The sequence below is a fragment of the Lissotriton helveticus genome, chromosome 1_1 (assembly GCF_964261635.1).
Source record: "Lissotriton helveticus chromosome 1_1, aLisHel1.1, whole genome shotgun sequence".
Lineage (NCBI taxonomy): Eukaryota > Metazoa > Chordata > Amphibia > Caudata > Salamandridae > Lissotriton > Lissotriton helveticus.
In genome coordinates, this window is record NC_136057.1 from 149,929,746 (window position 1) to 149,948,276 (window position 18,531).

General features: G+C 49.0%; 1 protein-coding gene across 1 annotated transcript in view; it reads left to right on the forward strand.

The window, feature by feature from the left end:
• LOC144759983 (carnosine synthase 1-like) overlaps nucleotides 1–18,531 on the forward strand; it is a 272,725-nt gene that overhangs the window by 61,398 nt on the left and 192,796 nt on the right. The window contains exon 5 of the mRNA XM_078646512.1: nucleotides 12,190–12,421. Coding sequence (XP_078502638.1) covers nucleotides 12,190–12,421 — 232 coding nt within the window. The remainder of the gene's footprint in view (nucleotides 1–12,189; nucleotides 12,422–18,531) is intronic.

Below are 18,531 nucleotides of genomic sequence, written 5' to 3' on the forward strand. Positions count from 1 at the left end.
AGCTGTGGAGTTCGTAGTGACCAACTCCCAGACCATCAGATCAATGTGACTCCTATATGCCCCAGTCCCTCATCAATACTGACAATAAAATCTTTGCAAAGGTTTTGGCAAACCAGCTGCTGTTGCTGCTCCCGGTGATGGTGCAACCTAACCAATCTGGCTTTATTTCGGGGAGGTCAACCTCCCATAATCTTCGAATCCTTTTTGCAGTAATTAATCACCTACACCCGCAGATCACTGGTGCTGCTACACTACTGGATGCTATGAAAGCGTTTGATTCCTTAGAATGGACATACCTCCTCCCACTGTTGTGGCGGCTGGGACTTGGTGCCCAGTTCATTGCACAGGTTCAACTTCCCTTCCCACGGCCTGCATACGGCTCACTGGCATCATCTCTGAACCATTCCTGGTCACTTGCAGAACTGTTCACTGTGGCCATGGAGCCCCTCGCTGCATGTCTCTGCAAGGCCACGCGGGCAGAGGCATAGGCTTTGCATCCCAAGGCCTGGTTGTATCGCTCTATGTGGATGACGTTACCCTTTATGTGCGGGACCCGCAGACCAACTTGGCCCCCTTGAAGTGGTAGGTTGTGAAGTTCGGAGGCTCTTCTGGCATACAAGTGAACTAGGCCAAATCTGTCCTCTTTCCTTTGACAGAGATGACCCCGGCATTTCCCACAGAATACCTGTTTAAATGGGCTTCTGGCTACGACCAAATATTTAGGCATCTGGAAGAACTGTGGTAGGCTAACTATGGGTGGGAGATGGACTAGTTAGAAGACCGCATTCCAGTATGGTCCAGCTTACCATTGTCTATGGCTGGCCCAATTGCCTTGGCCAAAATTGTAATCCTCCCCAAATTCCTCTATCTATTCATAAACATTCCAATACCCATCACCGCTAGCTTTTTCAAACGACTGCGGTGCAACCTAATTACATTAGTTTACTACTTACGGTAAGTAGTGCGCCTTAATAATTTCACGATTTATTGATTGATTGATAGGGGTTGGACGATAACCCCGGGCACCATATGAGCTACTCACACTGCCACAGTCACAGGTGGGCATGGATGGCCTGGATATACACCTGTACGCCCTATGCACACTGGCTCAATATTTGCACTATTGGATTCACCCCATGCCTTTCCAACCGCATGTGGCAATCGAACTAGGCAGGACTTCCCCTTGGCCACTCACCATACAGCTCTATTCCTGCCCTACAAGGCCCCCAGGTCTGAGATTGACACCACATGGTGCTTGCGATTGGCATGGGACGGACTCCAAAGGCATTCGGGTGCCCAATGCTACATGATCCCACTGTACCTGTAGCCAACCACCCTTTACTTCCACCACTACACGACAAAGGAGCAAAAGGTCATGTAGACAGACTAAGTATCCATATTTTTGCAGATCTTAACCCTGATGACCACTCCCGTGGCTACATTTTCACTTGCCCCCGCTCTGCTAGACACTCTACTATACTTTTCAGCTGCAAGCCACCTGTCGTGCAATTCACAAGACCTTCCCCGTTCCACAATAGATGCTCGCAGCGCTAGAAAATGTCTATACCAACACATCACAGCGTCAGCCAATACCACACATCTACCTCCACAAGCAGCAGTCCTCTCCAGCACGTGTCCCAAAGGGTCGCGAAACCTGGAATTCAGATTTCTATACTCCTTTGACTGATGCTCAGTGGACCGTCTGCTGCAGCCAACTTGAAATTTTATCTCCGAACTATCGGCTCCTCCTCATACATTTCAAATTCCTGTATCATCTATACTGTACACCACACAATTGCTGCTGAAGAGGCTCGTCCCTGACTCTTGCTGCCGCCGCTGCCGCATACCCCACGCTGACTTCAAACATCTAGCATGGAACTACCCCAAGGTCTCAATTTTCGGGACCGAGGTCTTCTACACACTGAGGGATGTCATTGATACACTCATCCCCTTATTTCCAGTTACTGGGCTGCTCAGATATGTGAAAGAGGTACCACATGCTTCTTGCATACTAGTAGCTATAATGCTCCTATATGCTAAATGTAGGGTTGCACTGCACTGGTGCAGGTCGAGGGCCCCAACAATCCAAGCATGGGTCACTGACATATTATACTGTCAGTAATCACTTACTGTGTTCTGGAAGCTCATACCGCAGAGATTCCATCCTAAAGATATATGTGAGCTTTTTACCTCTTACCTTTTGCGACGTGACTCGGTCTCCCCCACCGGGGCAGAACACCCTTCTAAAGTTGAGCACACTGCTTTATGAGTTATATCCTTTTAACTAATAGACATATATGTTCGGGTCTGCCGGCCCTCTGTATATTAATCGTGTATGGAGACGTAGGCCAGGACTGCTAACATTAGCCCGCAATTCATTGTATATGTTACAAAAATGTAATAGGCATAGCCCTTTGCACCAGATCACACTGCATATACCAGTTATGTAAATCTGATCCCAATATATCAATCATAGCCTTTGTAAAGCGCACTACTCACCGGTGAGGGTCTCAAGGAACAGAGGGGAGGGGTGCTGCCACTGCTTGAAAAGCCAGGTCTTGAGTAGCCTCCTGAAGGTGAGGTGGTCCTGGGTCTGCCGATGGGGAAGGTGTTCCAGGTTTTGGCGGCGAGGTGGGAGATCGATCTGTCACCGGAGTTTGCTCTTCGGATGCAGGGTACGGTGGCGAGGTCAGCGGAGCAGAGATGGCGGTTCGGAATGAAGAAGGTGAGTCGGCTGTTGAGGTATATCGGTCCGGTGTTGTGGAGTACTTTGTGTGCGTGGGTGAGGAGCTTAAAGGTGATCCTCTTGTTGAAGCCAGTGCAGGTCTTTTAGGTGGGGTGTGATGTGGCTTTGGTGAGGGACAATAAGGATCAACCATGCAGAGGCGTTCTGTTGTACATTGTAGTCGTCTCAGGAGTTTTGCCGAGGCTCCTGCGTAGAGGGCGTTGCCATAGTCTAGTCTGCAGCTGACCAGGGCCTGGGTGACCGTTCTTCTTGTTTCGGTGGGGGTCCACCTGTAGATCTTGCGCAGCATGCGGTGGGTATTGAAGCAGTAAGAAGAGACGGGGTTGACCTGCTTGGTCATGGAGAGTGTTGAGTCTAGGATGAAACCTAGGTTGCGTGCTTGGTTGGTGGGTGTTGGTGCTGCTCCCAGTTTGGTCGGCCACCAGGAGTTGTCTCATGCCGTTGGATTGGAGCAGAGGATGAGGACTTCCGTCTTGTCTGAGTTCAGCTTCAGGCGGCTGTGATAGTCACACTTTGATGTCTTGTTGATGCTTTGTATACTGACAACTAGATAAAAATAATAAATAAAAAAATCTCTACTGCTCGACAGCACTTTTATATAAAGCCAATTCATGCTCTACTCACGGATGTCTGCCTCAAGAATCGTTAATATGCTGATGATACACAGCTCTACTTGAAAGTCCCCTTTGCTACGGAAAACCAATGCCTCAAACACTGCCTGCACATCAGCCAAACCTGAAAGCCCAGTGGTTACTTGAAGATCAACCCAAACAAGACAGAATCCATGGTAGTTGTCAAGAACAACATACAAGAAACAGTGCAAAGATGGCTTACGATGGAACACCACTGGCTCCGCTTTCCAGACCGCACCATCTTAAAATTCAACATTGTTTATAAAGCCATCATGACCAAAACACCCTTACTTATCTGCTAGAAAGGTCATCATCCTGATGGTTCTCTGCACACTCACAGCCAGGATACCATTAGACTGCAGACTAAAATGTGTAAAAAAGAAAAAAAACAAGGCAGCACACCTTTTGCGTCTAAGTGCTCAGGATCTGGAACAATATCTCCATATCCATCAGGACCATCCTAAAGCCACTTAAATTTTGGAAAGAGTGGAAGACTTACCTCCTTAAAGAACACTACTTCAGAATGCATTAACCACCCACAACTCAGCTACTTTGCCAATTACTTGTTGACATTATGCTTGTCTTTGAACCTGTACAGACCTCTGCTGCCTTTCGGTTTATTCTCTAGAAATACTATGTACATACATACACACATACATACATATATATATATCTTTCTATGTGCAATATACCCTACATTGTTTGGAAACTATAGCAAAACCAAATTACTGTAAAATAATTAGGAGTATCAAAATTAAAAAGTTAGCTTTTTTGCCACCTTTAACTTTGTAATCTCTGGAATAGTTTTACCCTGTGCTTTGAACTTTGATGGTTTTAATTAACCAAATAAAGTTAACTTTTGACTTTGACTTTTAGTGGTTTTAAAGCAAGAATAATTTTTTGGGAAGGATAAAACCTGCAAAACCCATCTTCTTTTTAAAGAATTCCTACAAGGTTTTTCACTGAAAGTCCTCCACAAAAAGTTTCTTGCAAAAAAAGTTTACTCTTAGCTGATATTTTGTTAAAGGGACACAGTTTGCAAATTTGTAATGCTGGAAATGTGGTCTCTTTCTCAGAATTTCGCTAGTGAACACTCCTAATTCTTTTAAACCTCCATGCTGTCTTGGAGGATAAAGATTATTTACTATTTCTTCCATCCTACTAGGATATAGATACAACATTAAATAACAAGCATTGGCATAGCCAATAGGTCTCGCCTTTGGGACCTTATACGTGTTCAGGCAAACAACAGTTGGCGCTGCGCTGGCTAGAAAGAGAGGGGGTTGAGGTCGTGGAAGGAGGGAGGACTGAGGCAGGGAAAGGAGGGAGGAGAGAGAAGGTCTGAAGCAGGTATGAGAGAGAGAGAGAGAGAGAAGGGCTGAGGCAGTGAAGAGAGAGAAGGGCTGAAACAGGCAAATAAACCATTTGGCCCCAACACTTATGGCACAAAATATTTGCTGGTTGTTGGAAACCGGCTATTTCGGGTAGGCTAAGGCTGACGCCAAAGCCAGGCCAAAACCACCATTCCAGTCAGGGCAAGGAAGTCACACGCCAAGATAACCCCTGCTCACCCTCTAGGTAGCATGGCGCGAGCAGTCTAGGCTAAACTCGGAGGCGATGTGTAAAGCATTTGCGTCAGCGCACGACAGCAACAACATACGAGGCACACCACAAAAGAGACTCCACACAAGGTTATATTAAAAAACCTTTTGTATTGTCAAAACATATCAGATAGAAATCACACATGTACCTTGTGCCAACTGGCACGGCAATATTCACAAGGAATTATTTACAAGACAGGGCCACATGGGCTACTGTCTGAATCAACACTTTGCAGATATAGAAATACTTGTCAGAAATTCGAATAAAAGTATATAAACTTCACTGTAACACAAAGTAACAGTTATAGATCACATCCCGTAATTACGGGGAACAGGTAAGTACCACCTACGTAACCCTAACCCCTTAGGAGACTGTCACGCAGGGGACCAGGACCTCACTAGGACCACCTGTACTAAAAAGAACAACCACCTAAGTATCACACAGCATTTAGGGGTCTAAGAAAGAACACATTACCCATGATGTATGAAACACATTCAGAGGAGTAGTAAAGGAAAACCACCTAAGTATCACACAGCATTTAGGGGTCTAAGAGAGAACACATTACCCATGATGCATAGATATACATTCAGAGGAGTAGTAAAGAGAAACACATAATGTATAAACCTACACATTCAGCGGTGTTAAGAATAAAGCACATGATGCAATAAAATTACATTCAGAGATACCAGAATAATACAGTAGCGCAATAGTCACATGATGTCTAAAAACATTCAGAGGTGCAGGAATAAGACATGATGCAAGAAATCACATTCAGAGGTGCAAGAACCATACAATTGCGCAAAACCTACATAAGCCACCACCTGTGGCAGTCCCTAGGCCAACTGGCCTTGTTGGGGCTAGACCGCCCTGAGTCTCAATGTCAGGGGCCTAAACGATGCAGGGGCCCACTACTTGCTGGGCCCCTGGAAACACTCACAAGGGCCTAAACGCTGCAGCTGGCACTAAGTGCTGCGCAGCTGTGAAGGCCTGGCACCACTGTGCCCTCGCTGTCCCACACAGGGACTCTCTCCTGAAATTGCGCCTAAACGGTGCAGCTGCCCACTAATTGCTGGGCCGCTGGAGATTCAAAACTGCGCCGGGGCCCTCACTGGCCCTAGAACCAAACTGCGCAAAAGGTTGGAGCCACACAGGCTCTGAAAACACTGGTCAACCGTGGGAGCCACACAGGCTCTAGAAACACTGGTCAAACGTTGGAGCCACACAGGCTCTAAAAACACTAGGCACCGGGGAGCCCTCAGGCTCTGAAAACAATGGTGCCCCCTAGAGCCCCACTGGACTCTCCAAACGTTGGGGCGACCCACTGCCGACCGGGGTCGCCCTTGGTTGGAGTCCCCCCCCCCTGGGGGACTCGAGATACCGGGAATGCCCCTCAAGCCTCTATGGGCTCGTAGAACATTTGTGCCCCCTTTGAGCCTCTCAGGGCTCACAAAAAGAAATGCGGCCGGTTTGCTGGAGCCCCGCTCGGGGGCTCGGGCACAGAGATCCGCCCTCCGAGCCTCATCAGGCTCTGCACACCAGAGGGGGGGGGCGCGGGCACCGGCAATGTGCCCCGACGGCCCCTCTCTCCCCTCCGAGCTGCACTCACCAGTTCTCTTGTGCGGCGGCAGGACGGAGAGCTCCCGCTCCTCGGGACTCTCCCATGCTGCGGCCGGACTCCTCCCTCTCCGTGGCTCCTTCTTTCTGCCGCGTCCTCTCGGGCACATCTCCGGTCTCCCTCCACAGCATGGGAGACCGGCAACGACAACCTGCTTCTTTCTCTCGGGGCTCCCTCCCGGTCACGGGAGCCCCGCAGCAGCCGCCATCTTCTCCTCGGGGCTCCCTCAGCTGAGAGGAGCCCCACGAACGACCGCCATGTCTCGCCCCTCTTCCTCCTTCTTCCCGCCGACTGCGGGGGGCGGGACTTCCGGCCGGCCGCGACCGCATTGGCCGGCCGGCCAACCTCTTCCGGGTTGCTGCGGGCAGCGCAGCGGCCCTTCTCCTTAGGCAGGCAGGCGGGGGCGGATTTCTTCTACGGTCACCATTAAACAGCGCTCTCAAGCGCTGGGGGGGCAACCACGCGCCAAAAAGTACACCCAAAGCGCTACCAGCGCTTAGAATCCAAATGCAGCGCTAGGACCAACATAAAGCGCTCTTTAGCGCTGGAGCACAGTCCACAGCGCTCCCAGCGCTAGCACAGCAGGCAGAGCGCTCCCAGGCGCTCAGGGGGAAGCTCAGCGCATCCAGGCGCTAGGAATACAGTTCCAGCGCTATCCACAGGGCAATGCAGCTCCTCCACGCTGCCAAAGCCCCAGAGCCTCCCATGGGGGCAAAGCCAAGTCCCCCCCTCAGCCCAGGCAGGGCAGAGGGGTCCCCCAGGAATCCAGGCAAGTCCATCAGGAGTCCAGGGGCTGGGCAGGACTCAGGGATTCCCTGAGCCCAAGCATCAGCACGCCCCTGGCAGATTCAAGTCAGAAAACAAGAACATATTGGAAGGGAACACAGTCCCTTCTTATACACTGAAAAGGCTTTGAAGTCTTTTGAAGTCTTTGTGTAAGCAAACCCTAGGCCCTGGGTGTATCTGGTTTCCCTCTCCTGTCAGCCTCAGGTCAGAGGTGACAGTGGGTTATCAGGAGGGAGAGCCATCAAGGGTGGGCCCACAGGCACAGCCTGGCTCCACCAGACGCTCTTTCCACTCCTCCCTAACAGCAGATGGGGGCCTTTCATCTACGGCTGACTCAGACCCCCCTCCTCCAGACAGTCCATCTACCAGCAGGCCCAGGCATGCCTGGGCCAGGCCCATCAGCCAATCACGTGCCAGCAGACTCACTACACAATTATGCCAACTTCTAAAAGTGGCGCTTCTAGACTAGACACAGCCATGCCGCATACACCATTATGCAGCATTCATTCTCACGAGTTCATACATATCAAACTCGACCCTGCACTCCCCATGCATCAGGAATCTACCATGGGCATACATATTCCCCATTCATTCCTATGGGAGGGCAGGTCGCTCACCATCCATACACAGAGAGCACACGCACTTTATACTGTACCACAGTGAAAAAGTGCGCAGAGGCCTAAAAATCACCAACCCAGGTTCCAAAGACCGGCTAGGAAAAAGCAAAAAGTCACGGGGTGAACCTGCCCAAAGGACCGGGTCCAACACTGGTCCATTATAGTCACATGTGAAAGCACTTGCATAATTATCCATCCAACCACACCAACACCACCCCCTCAGCTGTTATGGAAGGAACATGACCACCCATACTACATCGAAAATTCCATGGCAGTAGAACAAAGACCCATTTGGAGTGCCACCCCCTTCAGTTTAAATACAACACAATTGCACCTCAACTGACAGCAACAGCCACCCAGCATTTCCCAACCCTTGCCACACGTTCCCCCACGTGCTTCCCTCACACAAACTGACAAGACCAGCCATCATGCAGCCTTGCTCCAGCTTGCCTTGTCAACATCACAACCACACATCTAACTCGACAGTGCCCTCATCTGCAGTGTCATCATGGCTCCAACATTAAGTCCTAGTTATTTCTCTAAAAGTAATATAAAAAACAAAAGGTGGGCTACAACGCTGTCCTCTATTACCATGGTTGCACTTATTGGCAGAACCCGTCATCCCCTCCCAACCCGCCCAGCGCAGCATTCAGGTACATGTCGATCTTGTGTACTCCCTTGCGAATGGTTTTCAGGGTCATCCTCCAGTCGGGGGTCTGGGCTGCTTGTTCTTCTTGGCAATACACTGGAGACACAGACCACATATCACAAGCTAGGAGAGCCGACAACAGCAGCCAAAGCATGGTGCCCAACATCAGCGACAGCCACAAGGCTACTGACAACAGGAGCGTTGCTTTACTCTATGTACTCCAGTGCCGGTAAACTGTGCCCAACCAATCAAAGTAACAGAACGGTGAAATCCGATCTCAGGAGGATAGTCGCTTAATCCGGGTTGCAAAACGGAAAACTGTGCTCTCTGTGTAGTAAAGTAGCAGCTATGGTATTGATACTACTACACATACCGAGTGCCCTACTAGGAAATTCCTTGATTTGTCACCAAGTTGACGTTTGACGTTTTCCAACTCTATACACGTCCTCAGTTTAGATACATCTACAACTTCAGCAGGTCAATAGGAAAATTGAAAATTCTGTCTTTGTGCCGTAAAATCTCAACGGGATGTCCGAAATGCTGTCATGTATTCTGTAAGGCACTCTACATGTGCCACCCGTGGATGAGTCTCCAGCAGGTTATTGACTGTTCCAGAAGAGCCACGGCTCGCCTGCTAGCAGCCTCGTCACTAGTGGGATTAGATAACAATTTGAGTAACAAGGACGATACTGTGTATCAACCCTCAAATTCATTTTGTTTTCTATATTTGTGAGTACAGTTAAGTAGGTAAATACAGCAGAACTACATATCCCAAGATACTAAGCTCGGAAATCAAGCATGACTTCCCATACAAGGGCACAGACGTACAAGGCTCTTAACAAGGCTCTTGACAGTTGTTCAGGCTGGAGGGGCGGTTAGAGCAAAGTTTAACCCAAAACTTCAGGTACTGACCTGCATTATATCCGGATAAGTGTTAGCACATAGTTAACCCCAAAGCTTCAGGTACTGACCTGCATTATATCAGGATTGTAACAACCGCAAAATTGCAGTTTTTTCAAAAAGATGTGACCAAGTGGCAAGCTGATTGGACATGTAGTGACTGTAGGCCTGGGCGTAGTTTGCGTAGCAGCACTACAAGTAGCCTCACATAGTATACTTTAAACTTCGCGTAGTACACGTAGTCTGCGTAGCGTAGCTGATGACACTGTGTACTTGTCTGTACTGTGCAAAAATTGCAAAATAATTGCAAAAAGCTTTCTGTACAAGACCAGATATGACAAAATAAGTATTTCTATCATTATATGCTAAAGTGCATATAGTACTTACACAATGGTGAAACTGACAAATTAGCAAGCAGTGGGAGATGTGATGATTTTGGGATCCTCCCTAACCTAGGGAGGGTACCAAACAGATGCCTTGAAAACAAAAAAGCACATCTTATTGAATGATTTAGTCGTGGTCCCATCCTCTTAGGACAAACCCAAACACAGTTATTGGCCAAAAAACATTCCCTGCAAAGCATTATGGGATGAGATTAGCAGTGGGCACTGAATATTATATAGTATACAACATCAAAAGAATTCTACAAAGAGCTGCAGTTCAACTGGTGGTTACTAGATGTCCCTCACGAGTCAAATGCAAATGCTTGATGAAAGGTTTTCAATGGTTTTGCATTTGACTCGTGAGGGACATCTAGGGACGACCAGTGGAACTGCAGCTTGATGTAAGAATAATTTCAATGCTTTGCATTTGACTTGTGAGGGACATCTAGTAACAACTAGGTGAACTGCAGCTCTTTGTAGAATTATTTTTATATTGGATACTATAATATTCACTGCCCACTGCTAATCTCGTCCCATAATGCTTTGCAGGGCCTTTGGTTGGGATGTTTTTTTTGCCAATAACTGTGCTTGGGGTGGTCCTAAAATGATGGGATCACCACTGAAGTTCAACAAAATGTGCTTTTTGTTTATGCTCTTTGTGTTCAAGGCATCTGCTTAGTGCTCCCCCTAGGTTAGGGGGGACCCCAAAATCATCAGCTCTCTCATTACCTAATGTTTTCATTGTAAAAGTTCATTTTTGTGAATTGGATATATGCTGTTAAGCATGTAAAATTGCTTTATCAAAGCATCTGAAAATATTGTTCATTTAGTTGCTATGCTACGTGATTAAGCACAGTACTGTACTATTTGCAAAGTGTGAATTAGTACAAACTTTGCATGCTCTGTCAGCGTAGCAGGACACTAGCGTGCGAGGTTCAACGTGTTCATGCATATAATTTGGACCTCACCAGCTTTATCCAATCACAAAATTCAAAATATTCCCAACCAATAGCGTGAGAGAATGTGCAGTATCAGCGTTTATAGCTTCCTGTTCCAACTTGTTGTTCCTTAACCTCGTAGTTTATGTAGTCGTTCGTCCCGATTTTCAGCGATCACCCCATCAAAAAAAACATGTCTTTTTCTGGTTTTATGCATCCCCGCGGCCTGAGGTTGCACCACTACAGGTGACTTTGTGACACTCGCTGCCTCCACCGCCCGGCTCCCAGTCCCCAGTCCCACCAGCTAGCTCATCCAGGTAGGCTCCGGCAGAGGATTCTCATTATTGGATTTTATAATGCTTTCCTTGGTCTGGCACATGGGATTCCCCTGCTTATTTGCATGTTTACCGTGCAAGTGTCTTGAATGCAATAAACCTCCCAGGCGGGGAACAGCTGTGAATGAGAGGGCACCCCTCAGTGCCCATTAATCACTCGGGGCTCCCCCCTCGGTGCTGCTTACCCTGTCACACTAGAGTCCCACTCATGACGCAGTTGTAAATGTTGATTTCTCACTGACACCAAATACGGTGGTGCTAATTGTTTACGCAATTGGAATTAAAGTTTTCCAATCTTATTAACTGAAGCACTTCTACACAGCATGATCAGGAAGACAAAGAACGGAAGAGGATAGCGCCAAATCTCTTTACATGCCTGGAGCTTGTTAAACAAGTGGTAGGGGTGGGGGGCCTGCGGCCGAGATCAGGGACATGCAGTATTGTTTCCCTTGCGGGAGCGAGTAGAGGGAACAATCTGTTTGAAAGTTAATTACAAACAGATGGTTTCATAGCTCGCTCCCGCAAGGGAATCGCCAAACGTGCGGGCGTTGCCATTGAAATCCAAGCGTGCACTTTTTTGGCAGTAAATGCGAATCGATTACTAAAGGTCTCCTCCTATGCAGCGCATGCATGCTGCATGCGCTGTGTAGGCGAGACCTAAAAAGGGAAATAATGAAAAGAAAATAGGTGTTAATTGGTTTAACAGCATGATGTGATTGGCTGTAGAGTTGTAAATGAGAGCTTTGGGTCTAGGACAAGCCAGGTCTGATGCAGTTGAAGATTTGATAATGGCCCACTGGTATCTGGTTGACTGTCATGGTGTTTTGAGTGTACAAAATCCTAATGGTTGGCAATTGCCAGAATCAGAGATGGGGTTGATTCAATAATCCTGAAGTCTCATATTGTCTCAGACTTTATAAAGTCAAGATATTCAGTCTTCTCTCATCTCAGGTTAACTTTTGTATTTTTGTCTGTTCTCACCACAGGTCATTTGTTCAGCTGGGCAAGCCGATAAACCACTGGTTCATCAGACATCAGTCCCCCAGACACTAGAAACAACTTTGCAGCTATGGGGGATCACCGATGAGACACAGATCAAGGCTATTCACCAAAAGGTGGTAGACAAGGCTGAGGACGCTCTGAGAGCGGTTTTTGAGATGGAAAAGAGCCTGTCACTGGAGCAGCGTGGAGGCAGGAGAGCACAGACAGATGTCATTGGTGAGGAATAATGTAGGACTACCAATTCAACCCTTTTAATAAGAAAGAATGGTGAGTTGAGGACTCACATTTGTGCCACCAATGTAAACTCATCCACAACATTTGAACTAGTAATAAAAGAATGCCAAGAATTAAAAACACATGGGCTATTAATATAAATAGGCAGATTATGGCCTCTTTACAAACCTCATAATCAATACCTGTCAGTGGATAGCAGAGGAACTGAATTGTGTCATGTTGTATCACTGGATATTTTGCTGAGTGCAGTCTTCACTAATAGCATCCTGGAGATTTGTTGAGACTTCAGTCAGCGGTACTAGTCCTTCCAGGCAGTGATCCTCCACTGTGAAATTTCCACCATTGATCTATGTTTGGTTTCAACAAGTGATTTGGATTGGTGAGGGAAATCCCTACAGAGGTGCTCCTTGGGTGACTGGGTCTTGAACCTTCACCTATGTGGATGTCAAATGTTGAGTGGGTTAGCACTCTGTGTTGGCTCGCAAGGGGGATTTGCGCCATATGGTCTACACTCAAGCCATGTCAGCTATTGTGTGCTTGATGGGCCTCTTGCTGGTGGTATGGGTCGTGTCCTCCTCTTATGTAGCTAAAGCAAGAGGCTATATTGCTCCCTGACTTACACAAACCAGTCGTCTGGCTGGTCAAGGCAAGTTCAAGTTCAATATTTGTATAGCGCGCTACTCACCCAGAGGGTCTCAAGGCGCTTGAGGGAGGGGGGGGGGAGTGGGGAGGGGGTACTTTAATTATCGAATATCCAAGTTTTTAGTTGCTTTCTGAAGGAGAGGTGGTTCTGTGTAAGGCGGAGGTGGGTGGGGAGAGAATTCCAGGTTTTGTCCGCTAGGTAGGAGAAGGATCTTCCCCCCATGGTGGATCTATAGATGCGCGGAATTGCGGCGAGGGCTAGATTGGACGAACGTAGTTGGCGGGCGGGGGTGTAAAAGGACAGGCGCGTGTTGAGGCATTCGGGTCCTAGGTCGTAGAGGGCTTTGTGTGCGTGGGTGAGGAGACAGAACATTATTCTCTTGTTGACGGGGAGCCAGTGGAGGTCTTTCAGGTGACCGGAAATGTGAGCTTGGCGGCGGATGTCTAGTATGAGTCTGGCTGAGGCGTTTTGGATGCGTTGGAGTTTGGCTGTGGTTCCGGCGTAAAGGGTTTTTCCGTAATCCAGTCTGCTTGTGACCAGTGCGTGGGTGACCGTTTTTCTTGTTTCGGTGGGGATCCAACGGAAGATTTTTTTGAGCATGTGTAAGATGTTGAAGCAAGATGATGAGACGGCGTTGACTTGTCTGGTCATTGAGAGGGAGGAGTCCAGGATGAAGCCTAGGTTACGTGCGTGGTCCGTTGGTGCGGGTGCGGTTCCCAGGGCCGGTGGCCACCATGAGTCGTCCCAAGCAGAAGGGGATGAGCCTAAGATGAGGACTTCCGTTTTGTCCGAGTTCAGTTATAAACGGCTGTTTTTCATCCACTCGGTTACATCTTTCATTCCTTCGTGTAAGTTGGTTTTGGCGGTGTTTGGGTCTTTGGTGAGAGAGAGGATCAGCTGGGTGTCGTCTGCGTAGGAGATGATGTTGAGGTTGTGTTGGCGCGCGATGGATGCGAGGGGACTCATGTATACGTTGAAGAGGGTGGGACTGAGTGATGATCCTTGTGGTACGCCGCAGATGACTTCGGTAGCCTCTGATCTAAAAGGGGGGAGGCGGACTCTCTGGGTTCTTCCGGTGAGGAATGAGATGATCCAGTCCAATGCTTTTCCTTGTATTCCGACGTTGCTGAGGCGTTGTATGAGGGTGCTATGACAGACTGTGTCGAAGGCTGCGGAGAGGTCAAGTAGGATGAGGGCAACTGTTTCTCTGTTGTCCAGTAATGTTCGAATGTCGTCTGTTGCTGCGATGAGGGCGGTTTCGGTGCTGTGTTTGGCTCGGAAGCCGGACTGTGATGGGTCGAGGGATTTGTTGGATTCGAGGAAGGCGGCGAGCTGACTGTTGACGGCTTTCTCAATGACTTTGGCAGGGAATGGGAGGAGCGAGATGGGGCGGTAGTTCTCAAGTTCAGTGGGGTCTGCTGTGGGTTTCTTCAGAAGGGCGCTGAGTTCGGCATGTTTCCAGCTTTCCGGGAAGGTAGCGGAGTTGATGGAGCAGTTGATGACGTCTCGTAGATGGGGTGCGATAATGGAGTCTGCTTTGTTGAAAATGAGGTGGGGACATGGGTCGGTTGGCGATCCTGAGTGGATGGAGTTCATCAGGCGGATGGTGTCTTCAGTGGTTATTGGGTTCCAGGCGCAAAGGTTGTTAGAGGGGGGTTTTGGTTCGGAGGTTGGTGGAGTGGACTGGTCTCCGGACTGGTTTTCAAAGCTGTTATGTATGTCGGTGATTTTGTTGTGGAAGAATGAGGATAGGGAGTCGCAGAGGTCTTGGGAGGGAGTGATGTCGTTGGTGCCGGCGGTGGGGTTGGTAAATTCTTTGACGATGTTGAATAGTTCCTTGCTGTTGTGGGCGTTGTTGTCAAGTTGGTCCTTGAATGCTGATTTCTTGGTGGATCGGATTAATTGGTGGTGTTTGCGGGTGGCGTTCTTGAAGGTGGTCAGGTTGTCAGTGGTAGGGTTTTTTCTCCAGGCTTTCTCGAGGGTGCGACAGAACTTCTTGGATTTCTTAAGGTCATCGTTGAACCAGGGGGCTTTTTTGCTACCTTGCTTGATTTGGTGGTTTTTCAAGGGTGCTAGTTCATCGGCGCTGTGGGTGATCCATTGTGAGAGGTTGGTGGCTGCTTGGTTTGGGTCCGATGGTTTAGCAGGAGGGATTTGGTGAAGCGATGTGAAGAGCTGGTCGGTGGTAATTTTGTTCCAGTTTCTTTGGGGAATTGGTTGTGGGAGGTTGTGGGTCGTGGTCTTTTTGTAGTTGAAGTGAACGCAGCTGTGGTCCGTCCAATGGAGAGCTGTGGTGTGGTTGAAGGAGATGTGTTTGCTGGAGGTGAAGATTGGGTCGAGCGTGTGACCGGCATAATGGGTGGGGGTATCAACAAGTTGTTCGAGTCCGAGGTTGGCCAGGTTGTCCAGAAGGGTGGTGGTGTTGTTGTCGTTTTTCTTTTCCAGGTGGAAATTGAGGTCTCCCAGTAGAATGTAGTCCTTGGAGGGGAGGGCGTGTGGGCTGATGAAGTCAGTGATGTCTTCGCTGAATTGTGTGCGGGGTCCTGGTGGCCTGTAGATGAGGGTGCCTCTGAGTGTGGTCTTGGGGTCGGTGTGGATCTGGAAGTGAAGGTGTTCGGCGGTAGCGAGGTTATCGTCTGAACTGGTCGTGATGGGGATGGTGTTCTTATGGACGATGGCGATGCCTCCTCCTGTTTGGTTGGTGCGGTCCTTTCGAATGATCTTGTAGCCGTTCGGGATGGCTATGGCGATGTTGGGAGCTGATGAGGTGTTCATCCAGGTTTCTGTAAGGAAGGCGACGTCCGGCGATGTAGTGTCGAGTAGGTTCCAAAGGTCAATGGCGTGTCTGTGGATCGAACGGGTGTTGAGCAGGATGCATTTCAGGTGGTTAGTGACGGAGCTCTGTTTGGAGTTAGTGGATTTGGTGTGGGTCCTGATGCAGTCGAACTTCAAGGAGCGGCAGGTGAAGGGTCCATGGGTGTGACCTGGGGCGGCTTGGTAGCAGTTTGGGTGTCGGCCGGGGTTAAGTGCTGAGAGGGTTGCGGCGTCGTACGTAATGCGGGTGGAGTGGATTTTGCGGGGACCAGGGGGTCTGGCGCTGGGCGCGGTCCAGGCGCGGACGGGCGTAGACGGGCTTACCTCTGGCGCGGCTTCAGCACGCATAGGGCAGGTCCGCTGCGCGCAAATGCCTTCGACATAAGTGGATAGTGGAACGGGGCCAGGCCAGGGAGGAGCAGCTGGGAGGCGGGAGCGGGGTGGAGAGACGGGCTATGAGGCACAACAACAACAAAATGGCAGCAAAAGAGAAATCGAAACAGGGCGAGACTGGGGCACAATCTGTGGTGTCTCAGGATATGGGCAGAGGCACAATCGGGCACAATTCAATTTAAAAGCAATGCGAGCAGTGCAATAAAATCTAGGTTCACGCTACCAGGCAGCTTCAGATGACAATGCAGGCAATGAGAGCAATGTAAAGGCGCTATAGTGCTACGAGATCGCAAACAATAACAAACAAAAAGCGCAAATGGTAATGTCAGCAAAGCGAGCGAAGCGCAGACCAATTATCAGCAGTGGTGATGAGCTAGAAAGCGCTACGATACCAGGAGCCTTGGGAGCGTGGGGAGCGACCGCTTCTGAGCGAGTCAGGAGGGTCACAGCGTAGGGACAGACCGGACGGTCTACAGACTATCTGTGGGAGGGAGGAGCAGCTGGGAGGCGGGAGCGGGGTGGAGAGACGGGCTATGAGGCACAACAACAACAAAATGGCAGCAAAAGAGAAATCGAAACAGGGCGAGACTGAGGCACAATCTGTGGTGTCTCAGGATATGGGCAGAGGCACAATCGGGCACAATTCAATTTAAAAGCAATGCGAGCAGTGCAATAAAATCTAGGTTCACGCTACCAGGCAGCTTCAGATGACAATGCAGGCAATGAGAGCAATGTAAAGGCGCTATAGTGCTACGAGATCGCAAACAATAACAAACAAAAAGCGCAAATGGTAATGTCAGCAAAGCGAGCGAAGCGCAGACCAATTATCAGCAGTGGTGATGAGCTAGAAAGCGCTACGATACCAGGAGCCTTGGGAGCGTGGGGAGCGACCGCTTCTGAGCGAGTCAGGAGGGTCACAGCGTAGGGACAGACCGGACGGTCTACAGACTATCTGTGGGAGGGAGGAGCAGCTGGGAGGCGGGAGCGGGGTGGAGAGACGGGCTATGAGGCACAACAACAACAAAATGGCAGCAAAAGAGAAATCGAAACAGGGCGAGACTGAGGCACAATCTGTGGTGTCTCAGGATATGGGCAGAGGCACAATCGGGCACAATTCAATTTAAAAGTAATGCGAGCAGTGCAATAAAATCTAGGTTCACGCTACCAGGCAGCTTCAGATGACAATGCAGGCAATGAGAGCAATGTAAAGGCGCTATAGTGCTACGAGATCGCAAACAATAACAAACAAAAAGCGCAAATGGTAATGTCAGCAAAGCGAGCGAAGCGCAGACCAATTATCAGCAGTGGTGATGAGCTAGAAAGCGCTACGATACCAGGAGCCTTGGGAGCGTGGGGAGCGACCGCTTCTGAGCGAGTCAGGAGGGTCACCACAGAGGCCATCACAGACCCAGCTCCTTTCTGTTTTGCACTACTGATCATTTGCGCTCTTTCTCACTTTTCTGCAGTCGTGGCCGGCACGGATCGGCAGCAGGGGTGTTCGGGACTTTAAAAAAAAGAAAAACCTTACCTGATTGCCACGTTCCTCCTCGTCTCTCCTTATTTGTCTCTTCAGGTAGAAACAGGGAAGCAAGAAGCACCCAGCTCTCAGGCTCCCCATAGCCAATCACAATGCTGTAATGCAGCGTTGTGAGTTGTATGAGCGCCGTGGTTTTGTGCCCAGACATAGACTGGGGGACTGGGCATGTTCTCCACCCAGGCTGTAATGCAGTGGAGAACATGCAAAGAACTCATGAATGTATGTCTGCCCCAAGACAGCCGACCATGGTTTCATGGGTTTTTGGAGTGGGCAAATCTCTCCTCCCCTGCACTCTCCCGAGAGCAGAACAACCTCCCCCTCCCCCCCCCCCGCAGAGCTGCCACAGCAGGGAAACACAAAATGTTGATAACATCAAGTTATTATCATTTTATGTTTCCTTTATTTACACTGCTAAAAAGCAGTGAGCAAATCTTCTACACCTTAGCGGAGGAGCAGCCACTGCCCTTCTGTTGCCTTTCAATGCTGTTTTACACCCTTGCTGCTTTAACATGAAATACCTTGAAAAAAACAAGCGACAGGAGGCATTTGGCAAACCAGGAACAGTTTGTTTAATTAAACAATGCAGCTGAGAGCATAGTCACAGGTTCCGAGGTCTGTCTAAATTTACTAAATTTACAATCGTTCTGGAATAGGTTTTATACAGTTCATTGGATGTCATAAACAGTTCCGTCAATCCTTTTTTGC